Genomic DNA, 12,908 nt, shown 5'->3' with positions numbered 1-12,908 from the left:
AGCAGCAAGGGGGCATTCTAACTACATGCTCAAAAATTCCTGATCCAGAAAAGCCACGGTTCTACTGTAAGGAGAAACAAGTGAACAGACTGCCAGTCTATATTTAAAATTAGGTGCCAATATAAGCTGAAGAGCTAAACTTACAAGGTGGTCATCTCAGATGTTCTGCCTGGACAACAAGGCAAGCCATGTAAGACTGAGGAGATAGGAAGGTTTAACACATGGCTTACATCTTTGTGCAGCATGGAAGGGCACAGGTTTATAGGGGTTAGAATAATCTTCTTGCACAAACTGGACCTGTTCCACAGTGCTGGGTTACATTTAAAACCAGAGGAACACCAATGTATTCAGGGACGCATATGAGAAGGTTAGTCAAGGATTGTTTAAACTAGAGAATGGAGGAAGAAAGTTTAATACAGGCCAGGTTTATAACTTCACATAAAAGAACAGGCAGGGGTATAAACACAAATTAATAAGCAGGCATAAAATGAACAATATATTACAAATTGGTTTCCTTAATACTAGAAGTATAAAGAATAAGATGATGGGGCTGTATGTAGATAGTCATAATTATATAAGAGCAATAATAAAAACTTGTCTAAATGCAAGGGATAGGGACAAGTATAACACATATGGTTACACATTATTTAGCAAAATTGAAAAGGTGGGAGAGAAGCCATTAACATAAGGGAGAAGTGAAATGCATATCTGCTTCAAAAGGGGCGATACGAGTGTGCTGTAGATCCCTTCACCAATGCAGTCATTTGTTTCATTATGCCTTTTTTTCAATAATATTGAAAAAGCAATAGTAGAGGGGGATGTTATAGTAATGGAGAACTTTAATTACCCAAATATGACCTGGCATAACTTTGTAACAAGAACAGGATTTCATTCATGTTATCAGTGTAAATTTTTAAAGTACCAAGAAGAGGAGAAGCCTTTTAGGATTTTATGTTTAGTAATAATCAGGATTTCAGTGTTTTGGAAGAACGGTGATTCACAAACTTGAAGCTGTTACATTTCATTTTCATAGGGCAAATTTTGGCCAGTCCTGGCAAAGTCAAAAAATGTTAACTGGAATACATTTTCAAGTGCATTCTTAAAAATAAAGGTGCTAATGTCGTCGTGCGGCACGGTGGCGCAGTGGTAGTGCTGCTGCCTCGCAGTTAGGAGACCCGGGTTCGCTTCCCGGGTCCTCCCTGCGTGGAGTTTGCATGTTCTCCCCGTGTCTGCGTGGGTTTCCTCCGGGCGCTCTGGTTTCCTCCCACAATCCAAAGACATGCGGGTTAGGTGGATTGGCGATTCTAAATTGGCCCTAGTGTGTGCTTGGTGTGTTAGTGTGTGTCCTGTGGTGGGTTGGCACCCTGCCCAGGATTGGTTCCTGCCTTGTGCCCTGTGTTTGCTGGGATTGGCTCCAGCAGACCCCCGTGACCCTGTATTCGGATTCAGCGGGTTAGAAGATGGATGGATGGATAATGTCGTCGTTCACAGTGATGCCATAGAGGAATCATTTTTGATTCTCAAAAGAACCATGCATATGAAGGTCCCAGAAAGAACCTTTTATTTATTTAGATTCAAAGCAGGCTCCATAAATAACAATAAACAGATGATTACGGATTTATGAAATAACAATGGGTTCATGATTTTAGAAGGATTCTTGCTGCATACAATTTCAGGTTTTCTGGCTCTGTCAGTACTGTACCCTGGTATGCAGCCTAATATGCATTAAAGATTCGTTTTAGTAAAAAAATCAGGAACCTTTTGAAAGCCGAAAGAACCAATTCCATGTGCAAAGAACCCTTCACAGAATGAAATATTTGTTTGTCAAGCAATGGCTCTCTTGAAAATCAAGCAGCCCAGCAAAGTGCCCTTAAAGAACCATTATTTTGAAGAGTATGTGGAGACATTTGAGGAACAGTGGAGCAGGCCTAAATGCAATTTGTGTCTAATGCAAGACAAGTTCATTCCAAAATGCAGAACTGTAATTAAAGAGAGCCCTGAAGTGGACAGATAAAGAGCTATAAAAAAGTTGCAAAGTAAATAAAAGGTTACAGTTCATACAAGACAGCATCACTAACCGCAGGACTTATGACAGCGCAAGAGCAAGATCAGATGCAGTTCCAGTAGAATGACAGGCAGGAGGGTTGGGTCCAATCCAAATAGATCTTGTAATTTAAAAAATATATCATTTATAAACAGTACAATAAAAACCATTCAATATTTTCACTGCAGGTTTGTTGGTGGAAATATAAATGACACTGGAGTGGCTAACCTGGCTAGAGCTCTTCAAGACTGTCCACACCTCAAAGAGATTAAGTAAGCTTAACCACTTTTATATACATTACATATTCTTATTTTTTAATATCCAAAATGTATTAATTTCAAACTAAAAATATAGTGCTGTTTTCTTTACTTATTTCAATCCAAAAGCAATCATTTTCTTTTAATTCTATAATTATATATCAGATATAGAAGTTAAAATCATTACTTGCACAAGTATCACGCGATTATCTGTTTTTCTGAATATTTTCTAAATTTCAGCTATGCCTTCCAGTATTATAACTGTCATTTACCCCCTGCTTTTGCAGTTTTAATGACAATTCACTCACAGATCAAGGGATTGCTGAAGTGACAAATGTATTCCACAAAGTGACCAGTCTCAGAAAAGTAAAGTAAGTCTGGAGTTTGTATCGGTTGATTTAAATTACACTGTGTGCGATGTCACCATACATTTATCCATGATGTCTGAGTCCTTTTTCTTCAGAGTCATTCTGTGATGTCAGCCCACTGAAGAGTGTCTAATAAAACAAGAACCAGGAAAGTATAAAGTAATGCATTATATACTACCCTGCTATAATGTAATTCTGTATTAAATGGAAGCAGTGTTTATGGCATAAATGTTTAAAGAATCCAAATGGAAAGATGTATGTTGATGGACAGTGGGCATTTCTCTTAAGTCATCATTTGCCTACCAAGTGATGTTTTCAGAATTCAGTTAACCCTGGACACATACAATTTTGATTTAAAACTATTATCTATGTTTAAAGGTGCAGTATGCATTTATTCTGTATACATGTATGTGCATTTTATGTATTTATTCCAGTATGTCTTTTTGGTTGTTGCATTTAATTTCACTTATTTGTAGTAATTGGATTTGAAACTGGGCTCATAAGTGGAAGTGCACTTAATTTGAATAAATTGAATTTGAGTTATACATTATGCCAATTAAATAGGGGTCTCTTATAGTGTCTTGTTCTTGCTTGTGTGTCATTCACAGTTTAAATAACAACATTGCTTCACTGGATGGAGTTTTTACCCTTATAAACTCAATGTGCTTGTGCAACAGCATTGAAGAAATAAAAATTGAGTAAGTTTTTGCTTCTTATTAACGTACAGTATATCTCTTGAGCTACAATGAGTCATTTAATCGACTCTTCATCCATTTTGTAACATATTATAGGGTCACAGAGATCTGCAGAATTAGGTATTAAATGAGATGTCAATTCATATCAGGCCCCATTTACTATCGCACTCACACTGACTTATTCCAGGCCCATTCAATCTACATAACCTATTTGCTTAGGTTTCATTAGTTTTATTTTTAAAAATTAGTAAATGGTTTGTTGTTATGAAGGAAAATGGATTTCCTTCAATAACACGTCTTCATAATCCATTCCACTTTCCAGTCTTCCATTGGGGGCAGGAGATATAGGAAACCAGATGCTAATCTGTCAGCAACCAACACACATCAAGCACCTAGTACAGGTACATTTAATTTCAAAAAGTCCTGATTAGTTTGTTTTCAATCTATTGAATGCATATTATCAGAGTTAATCTATCCCATGTGAATGGGATCTACTTAGCCTACTAGAAGCTTTAGACAATTTATCATTAATTACCTTCATCAGACCCAGAGGGACCAGTGAACATTGACAACTGTCATTCTTTCTTGTTAGAAGACAAATTTTACATACATTTTAAAAGCTTATGAACTTCACAAGGATTATGGGCTTGTATGTATACTTATTGGATCTTTGAGCCAATGGCAGATTTTGAAATTTGATTTGTGTAGCAACAGAGCTTTAAAAAACTGCTAAAGACTTGATCATTTTTGTCCTGCTCTTAAGGATTTCTTTGAACATGTTTAGGAGAAAATTAATTTGAGGTTATATCATATTTAATGATATATATATAATGAGGACTTTAAAAAGCCTCCAGGATATGCCCCTCAGGCTTACCAGGAGAAATGACTCAATAGATCCTTCATTGATACACTCCAGCTTTCACAAATTAGAGGTGCATATTAGAAATGCAGGTCAAAATAACACCATAAAGCCAATTAGAACACCAGTATGAACATGACGAAGACATGCAAACTCCACACAGAAGAAACTCACGTAGGACAAAACTAGGTCCTGAGTGTTATGACAGTCTAAAAATACCCACCATGCCAACTAAAAGCTAATTATTTAAAAAGTAATTATTCTTACTTGTGGAGGCCCAGTGATTCAGTCTTTTCCATATCACCAGAGTCTTGGATTCAAATCTTTGCTGGACCTTGTTTGCAGACATGGATTTTTATCACAGATCTCATGGCATATTCCCATCAGATATCTGTGTAAGGGCAAAATGTTTGTCTACTGTTCCACAGCCAGGGTGGAATTCTTTGATCTAAGGTTCATCTGTCGGATGGAATCTCCTTTCCTTTCCATTACTAAGGCAAAGGCTTTTCCTTGAAGGACAATGAGCTTGATCCTTCAGTAAAACACCCTAATTTTCCTCTTTATAGTCTTATATTCTGCATGTAGTGTCTCCTATTTTCATGAAACATTGGAGAGGCACATCAGTCAAAAGATGTCCACACTATCTAGTGCTTTCAAAAAATCCAATTGGATCTCTTCTACTTCTCTGACCTCTGTGTTATGGGACTTTTTAATTGCTATTGCAAAGTCAGCCTCAGAGATTGCCTGAAGTCCAAGTGATATTTTTAGCAATGGTTTCGCTGAGTAGGATAGATCCAGGCAGGTTTGGGACTTCTGTAAATTGTTCCTTCCACCTTTCAATGATATGCACAGTTAAGGCCAATGTTCCCCTCCACTTGCTGATGATAAATGTTACACCTAACGTTCCTGAATCAACAAATAGTTTTCCTGAAACTCTTTCAAGTCATTGAAAAGTTACTCTCCATGGATCACCAAACATATTAGCTACTGAGCCACACTGTCTTCTAGTTACTTGTGCATGAGCTGGAATTCTATGTAATTCTATGGAGCTGTTAACAAAATGAAGCCTCAGGATAAAAAGTGCTGGCAAAAGTGTAATAGTCCTTAAATAAACTTAATAAACTTAAATAAAACCAGGGTCCCTAGGGCATTTTAGCTGTTTCCTGCTTATCCCCAATTAATGGTTCATATTCGTTAGAGAAATAAAAAAATGTGAAATAAGAACATTAATTCTTTCAGGCTGTAAATGTCAACCCCCAAGTTAGGGAGAAAATAAAAATAACACCCAGAAAAATACTTCAGATTTTTTAATGAATGATTGACCTGGTGTTATTGATTTTCTTTAATCTCCTAAAGCGGGAACAGAAGAGCGGAGGTGTATTTTTCAAACAGAGCTGGACACCTTATGAAGAGGTAAGCACTTCTGATTTCTTCTACGTATATTTGTTTGAATGGAGCCACTCAATATCCCCCAACTATGCCTGTCATTTTTACACTGCATATGGCATCCATGTTGTATATTTTTTGGTTCTGAGACCTGATGATCGTTAAACCATGTTTGTCATTACTGGATGTCACCACTGTTTTCAGGTAGTTGTAGTAGTGAGAGCAACCTGTGGTAGAGCTAACACAATCACAATTGTGTTCATTTGGATTATATACTGCTCAAAAGAATTAAAGGAACACTTTTTAATCAGAGTATAGCATAAAGTCAATGAAACTTATGGGATATTAATCTGGTCAGTTAAGTAGCAGAGGGGGTTGTTAATTAGTTTCAGCTGCTGTGGTGTTAATGAAATTAACAACAGATGCACTAGAGGGGCAACAATGAGATGACCCCCAAAACAGGAATGGTTTAACAGGTGGAGGCCACTGACATTTTTCCCTCCTCATCTTTTCTGACTGTTTCTTCACTAGTTTTGCATTTGGCTACAGTCAGTGTCACTACTGGTAGCATGAGGCGATACCTGGACCCTACAGAGGTTGCACAGGTAGTCCAACTTCTCCAGGATGGCACATCAATACGTGTCATTGCCAGAAGGTTTGCTGTGTCTCCCTGCACAGTCTCAAGGGCATGGAGGAGATTCTAGGAGACAAGCAGTTACTCTAGGAGAGCTGGAGAGGGCCATAGAAGGTCCATAACCCATCAGCAGGACCAGAATCTGCTCCTTTGGGCAAAGAGGAACAGGATGAGCACTGCCAGAGCCCTACAAAATGACCTCCAGCAGGCCACTGGTGTGAATGTCTCTGACCAAACAACCAGAAAGACTTCATGAGAGTGACCCAAGGGCCCCATGTCCTCTAATGGGCCCTGAGCTCACTGCCCAGCAGCATGCAGCTCGATTGGCATTCGCCATAGAATACCAGAATTGGCAGATGCACCACTGGTTCCCTGTGCTTTTTACAGATGAGAGCAGGTTCACCCTGAGCACGTGACAGAAGTGAAAGGGTCTGGAGAAGCCATGGAGAACATTATGCTGCCTGTAACATCATTCAGCATGAGCAGTTTGGTGGTGGGTTAATGATTGTCTGGGGAGGCATATCCATGGAGGGTCACACAGACCGCTACAGGCTTGACAAAGGCACCTTGGCTGCCATTAGGTATCAGGATGAAATCCTTGGACCCATTGTCAGACCCTATGCTGGTACAGTGGCTCCTGGTGCACGACAATTCCTGGCCTCATGTGGTGAGAGTATGCAGGCAGTTCCTGGAGGATGAAGGAATTGATACCATTGACTGGCCACCACACTTTCCTGACCTAAATCCAATAGAACACCTCTGGGACATTATGTTTTGGTCCATCCAATGCCACCAGGGTGCACCTCAGACTGTCCAGGAGCTCAGTGATGCCCTGGTCCAGATCTGGGAGGAGATCCCCCACAACACCATCTGTCATCTCATTAGAAGCATGCGCCAATGTTGTCAGGCATGTATACAAGAACACAGGGGCCATACAAAGTGCTGCGTACAATTTTGAGTTGCTGCAATTAAAATTGACAAAATGGACTAGCCTGCCACATAATTTTTTCACTCTGATTTTTGGGGCGTCTTTGAATTCAGGGCTCTGTAGGTTGATCATTTTCATTTCCATCAAACGATGTGGCATCCTTTCGTTCCTAACACATTACCCAGTCTATATCAGTATAGATATCCAGGAGGATTTCTTTTTCCCATTGAGATCTGATGTGTTTTCAAAGTGTTCCTTTAATTTTTTTGAGCAGTTTAGTTGAAGGTTATTTGACTCATTGGGGGGACACAGTGGAGATTGATACAACAACTAGGAGCACTAATAATAGTACTAACAATAATAATAATAATAATAATAATAATAATAATAATAATACATTTTATTTGCAGAGGAAATTCCACATGGCCAAAATGTTTAATACAAAGGAAAAAGAAATAATCACAGGATCAAAAATAAGCCCACAACAAACACTCTATAAGAAATTAAATAAATAGATAGTTAAATAAGGCAACAGCCTCCGCATGAGCAAAATATAAACAGTGTAATGGACAATTCTAGAAAAGGATGAACAACTGAAAAACAAGGGATAAGTATAGTACATAAGTACAAGGGGACAGATTTATAAAACTTGTGTTTAAGCAAAAAGAGGTTTGAAATTTACGTGCACAGCTTTCCACTCAAAAATCAGTTCTTATAAAAGAAAACTGATGGGATGGGAAAGCTTGTGTATATTTATGGCAACTTTGACCCATCCATATGCATAATTTTGTAGAAACTGGGAAATGACAAAACCATTGATCAAGTAGGGAAATGCAGCCAAACTACTAAATGATGACTCACGCATATAATAGTTTATATCACCGGGCCATTATTACAATGTACATTGACATGAAAAATGTATTAAATCTCAAAATTGATAATTATATACACTCCATTTAAGTGGGCCAATTCTATATATTTGGACCGAAGACTTTTTTTTCATTCATTTTTATCAACAACCTGTTGTCAATTCTGAGGATTAGAAACCAAAGTGAAGCAAAAACACAGGCATGATTCACAACCTGCGTACAGAAAGCTGTAACTATCATACCCTATATTCTAATTTCCCCTTGGGATTAATAAAGTATCTATCTATCTATCTATCTATCTATTCTATTCATAGCCTATTTGTTTAATGCACCATGGCTTGTTTGGCACTGCTTGAAGACTGCAAATTGTCATATGTAAAATGAGTGAGCTTTTAGGGGTCGGCAGGATTTGTTTGCTCACTTTTTAGAGCACCACTTGGAGAAGTCTTCTACATCTCAGTCAAAATACTAACTGGGCATAATGTCAGCATTTAGAAACCCCACGAGTGGCATGTTGTCCGTATACTCATGAAAGGTGGTGGCTGGTGATGAAGCCAGGACCTTGTTCTTATACAAATTATACATTGCCAGGTACAGCATGCAGCCATGGGGCATTCTGGTATTAACAGTTTGTACAGAGGAATTGGTGCCATTAAATCTTACCTGCTGGGTGCAATTCAAAAAAAAAAATGAAAAGCTAAATAGTAAGTTTAGAGTTTACCCCAAGTTTACAATGTCCATTGTAATTGTGCATCACAGCCTTTGGGTTGAACTTGTTCTGGCACGGAACCTCTTTGAAAGTCCGAGAAAAGACCAACAGAAATTATCAGATGCAATGACCAATGGTGCTTCAGTTGAATGCTGCTTTCCCAAGCTGGCGACTGGGATTTTGGGAAGAAGATTTTTTTCTTTAAACGTCTACTGTCCCTAATGAATGTGTGTCAAGCAAACTTAACCTGTAGAGTTTAAGCAAAGCTGTACTCTTCTTCAGTAAGCCAAGTGAGTTCATGAATTCCTTCTCAAAGGGCTTTATCACATGGTGAAATTGAAATTGGAAATTGGAGCTTCACCAGTCTAGGGATTGGGCTTCCAATTGTGATCAATCCTTATCAGCTGGGGTTGCTTGTGATGGCACAGAAGCTTCAGACCATAATCCTGTGCCAAAAAGATTTGTGTGATAAACTAGAATGCAATAAAAATTAGATTTGCACAAAAAATAGAAGCTTCTGCTGCTGATGCACACCATCCACATCAACATGAAAAAGATATGCATGATGAAATGGAAACTTCAGTTGTGGCAACAGAAAAACGTGAATGAAAGAAGAATTAGGGGTGGCTGGCCTATACATGTGCATGTGTCATAGGATAAATAAGAAGCTCCTTCAGCCTTTCTTCTCAGGCTGTACTAGCTAGTCTTTGTCTTTTATGACTTTGGTGCATCAAGCGCTAGAAAATGTTCCTGCACAACGAAAACACTGAACACTCAGTTCAGTTGAGGGATGAAGACCCAGTTTCAGTCTTTTCAGTTAGTGATGTCTATTAGTGTTTTAAATTAATAAAGGAACAAGAAGTAATAAAGCAACTCAAGGGAAAAGCAGTAGGGGGCCTGCTATCCGTATACAAAAAATGTTAGCCCCCATAAGAAGATTTCATAACAAGACATGTTTCAAATAGGTTTATACATTTTTAATGAACGTGTTTTACATATTAAAACTGAAATAACAAAAATGAACTGAGAAAAAAATTACCCTTTGGCAAAAGAATAAAATGTAGCATTTTATACTTGGACAGCAATTAATAGAGATTCTGGAGGACAGCTTTAAGTGTAATGAAAAAAATCCACACCAACAAATCCCATGACATTAAGAGTGCTGTTTCAAATTTTCTGTCAGTTGTTTGCTGATTGTCTTCAAAACTGTCTTCCAAGAAGTGCAGCTTTTTGGTTTGATTTCTTCACCTGGGATAGCAACTGTGAGGGAAAATTATAGGATTTCAAACTTGTGCACACTCACAAAAAAGTGTGGGCAGGTTCTACAGCACTTAAAAATGTTAACTTTTACTTTTGTGTCTAAATTAATATTATAATGATTTATGATTTTTTTACCACACATTATACAGTCCACTGCACAGATGGTATATTTTCTCTTTGTTTGCGTGTTTGCTCTGTATTCGTATAATGGTATTTCTATTCCTGGTATTCCATTTCTCATTTTATTATGATTCTTTTAAATGTCTGGAGTGAGCAAACTCAGAAAGCTATGAACTTTGATAAGTTTATTCCAAAGTCTGAGCCAGTAGAACTGAAGGCTCTACCTCTCATGAAAAATAGAGTACTTAGGGCCAGAAAAGTAATTGTAGCATCAGTAGACTGGAGCAGACAGAACAGAGCATATTGATTCACGGTGTTACTGATGAGCTCCAATGCAAGGCCAGCCAAAACTTTATATAGAGTGTGGTGGACAGCTGGCACCCTTGCCTGGTCCGGACGCCTTCTTAATGGAAGGAGAGAACATACACAGGACATTATCTCCCCTGGGTTGCAGCAGTACGTTGTATTCCCACAGGGCTTTACGGGAGTTTGAGTTCAGTACAACACTGTTGGGTTCCATGGAGGTGCCGCAGAGACTGCAGAGCCCTACTTTGTTGGGCTTCCACCTTACCGGGAAGTATTTCTGCACCACACAAATGAGCCATCGGAAGTACTCCCGGATGCAGAATTAAATGAAGCCATCTGCCACTGTGCCAGGAGCCAGAGTTGAGAGGAAGGTGACAAAGCGTGCTGGAGGAGTAATGGAAGTGGACAGAGAAAGTGCAAGAGAGAAAGAAGACAAAGAGTGTGCTTTATTTGTTATAGTGTTTCTGCTGTGCTTATTGGTAATGTGCTGTGCAGGTGGGAAACTGAATAAGGCCTGTTTTGTGCTTGTGGAACTTGTGCCTGTGTTGGGTTTAAGGATTTTATGCATTCAGGCTACAAAAAGCCCATGGAGCCAGTGAAGATTGAGCTTTGCAGGTGTTATGACTTACTGCTGAGAGCTTGAGTGAAGACTCTTGGACCAATATTTTTAATTAACTGGAGCTGGGATAAAACATTCAAAGGGACTGGAGGTAACAGAGTGTAACATATTGTAGGTCAATGCTGGATAAACTTGTTAAGAGCCAGAAAATGTAAGGTACAAAGAAACTTTGTTTCTTATTTAAAGAGAATCAGAAAAGCTGCCAAAATTCCTGATGGCAGAGGAGTTATGGAAAAGGACTTCATTCTTGAGAGGTTACCTTCAGTGTGAATTAAGATAGACCCCATGTTGTTATTGTTGTTCAGTTTTAAGAACTTGTCCCCCATCCAGTTTTTAAATTTCCTGAGGAAGTTTGTAGTACTAGGGTGTTCTACCGTGTTAGCCATTATGAGGAAGTTTTTAAGAGAAGGGTTCTCTGGGGCAATTGTTTCTAAATATTATTTACTCTGCGTGTCACCATCAGACTAAATTAAGGGACTTTCATTTTTCTACTTATCACTTAATTTGCAATATTTATTTATATTTTGTATTTATTAATATATTTTCAGTATAGACAGTGTTTTTGAATAAAAAGTGCTTCAGACTCCACATTGTTTAAGATGTCAGACATGTCTCTTGGAGTACCCTTCTTTAAAGTCAATGATACCTTTTAAATATGGCTTATGACTTGGTAAGAGTCATTACATATTCTCATTGTACCACAGTTTCCTGTAAATCTGTGCAGCAGACTGAATGAAAGCTGTTAATACTAAAAATTGATCTTTTACATTGTTTTTCTTTTGTTTTGTTTTTTGCATTTCAGTGCTGTTAACACGAGCAGTGCAAGCTGCAACAGAAGGAACAGGAAGATCAGGTAAACCTCAAGAGAGGCGTCTGCTGAAGTCTTTCTATTGAGTGTTTTGCATGTCTGAGTTTTCTATCATGTCATTATGATAAAAATGACTTGGTGGTCAAATGAAGCTCATTTACTACTTTTAAACTGCATACCCAAAGGTGTCATTGTGACAAAGGGTATTGTAAGCAGCAAGATTGCATCTTACTACAATCTAAAGGTCTAAAGAAGAATTAATTTGCCTGAAGACATCCAATCAAAACTTAGGCATTTAGTGGTTTCTTTGTTATTTTTTGCCAAAATTAGTTTTTTTTAAGTATTTAATTAAACAAAAGTACTTAGTCTAGTTTCTGATGTTCAAAATCATGAAAAGCTGATAATGATTTCTGTTTTCCTTGTGCATTTCTAGAATCTCAAGTTGGAGAATGACACCCAGAGATATGGAAAATCTTTGCAAGATTTTAGGAAGATGTCCTGGTCTTTCTGAAGTTGAGTAAGTATCAACAGAAGAAAGAAAGAAAGAGAAAGAAAGAAAAGTATATATTAAACATCTTGAGACAGAAAGAAAATAGAAAGAAATAAAATGATAATCCTTCCCTATTCCATGTTCAGTGATTGTACATCCAAGACATCTGCTTATTTCTATGTGAGCTTATTTTCATCATTCAAAATTATTTTCCAATAATTATTGAGTTATTTCACCAAGTTATTTTGCATTATTTCACAAAAACATTGCATTATTTGCATTCTATCAGATGTTTGAGGGAAAGTTTAAGCCCACATTCAGCTTACAAGATCTGAACAAAAGTTTTAGGTATACTTTTAGTTTTATCAGGTTTAGCAAGTTTAATATAGATGTTTAAACACAGGCAGAGTGGCAGCACAGAGCTAGCATTCATGCCGTACAGGTTTTCCCTTCATATATGTATCAGGAATTGGTATCAGTGAGTGTGCTTAAGTGAGTTTGATCAAATGTGTAAACAATGAATACAAGATATGTGTCAGGAACACTTCTAAATTAA

The 12,908-nt window shown here is 37.9% G+C and overlaps 1 protein-coding gene across 6 annotated transcripts in view; it reads left to right on the top strand.

The window, feature by feature from the left end:
* The window catches only part of nlrc5 (NLR family, CARD domain containing 5), a 167,759-nt gene that overhangs the window by 45,298 nt on the left and 109,553 nt on the right, over positions 1 to 12,908 (top strand). For all 6 annotated transcript variants that reach the window (XM_039762978.1, XM_039762977.1, XM_039762980.1 and 3 more), the window contains 6 exons: positions 2,233 to 2,316; positions 2,589 to 2,672; positions 3,278 to 3,367; positions 5,580 to 5,636; positions 11,857 to 11,907; positions 12,296 to 12,379. In XM_039762978.1, coding sequence (XP_039618912.1) covers positions 2,233 to 2,316; positions 2,589 to 2,672; positions 3,278 to 3,367; positions 5,580 to 5,636; positions 11,857 to 11,907; positions 12,296 to 12,379 — 450 coding nt within the window. The remainder of the gene's footprint in view (positions 1 to 2,232; positions 2,317 to 2,588; positions 2,673 to 3,277; positions 3,368 to 5,579; positions 5,637 to 11,856; positions 11,908 to 12,295; positions 12,380 to 12,908) is intronic.

Source organism: Polypterus senegalus, chromosome 9 (genome assembly GCF_016835505.1).
Source record: "Polypterus senegalus isolate Bchr_013 chromosome 9, ASM1683550v1, whole genome shotgun sequence".
Taxonomy (NCBI): Eukaryota; Metazoa; Chordata; class Cladistia; order Polypteriformes; family Polypteridae; genus Polypterus; species Polypterus senegalus.
Note: the sequence above shows the minus strand (reverse complement) of the source record. Positions and strands in the feature narration are given on the sequence as shown.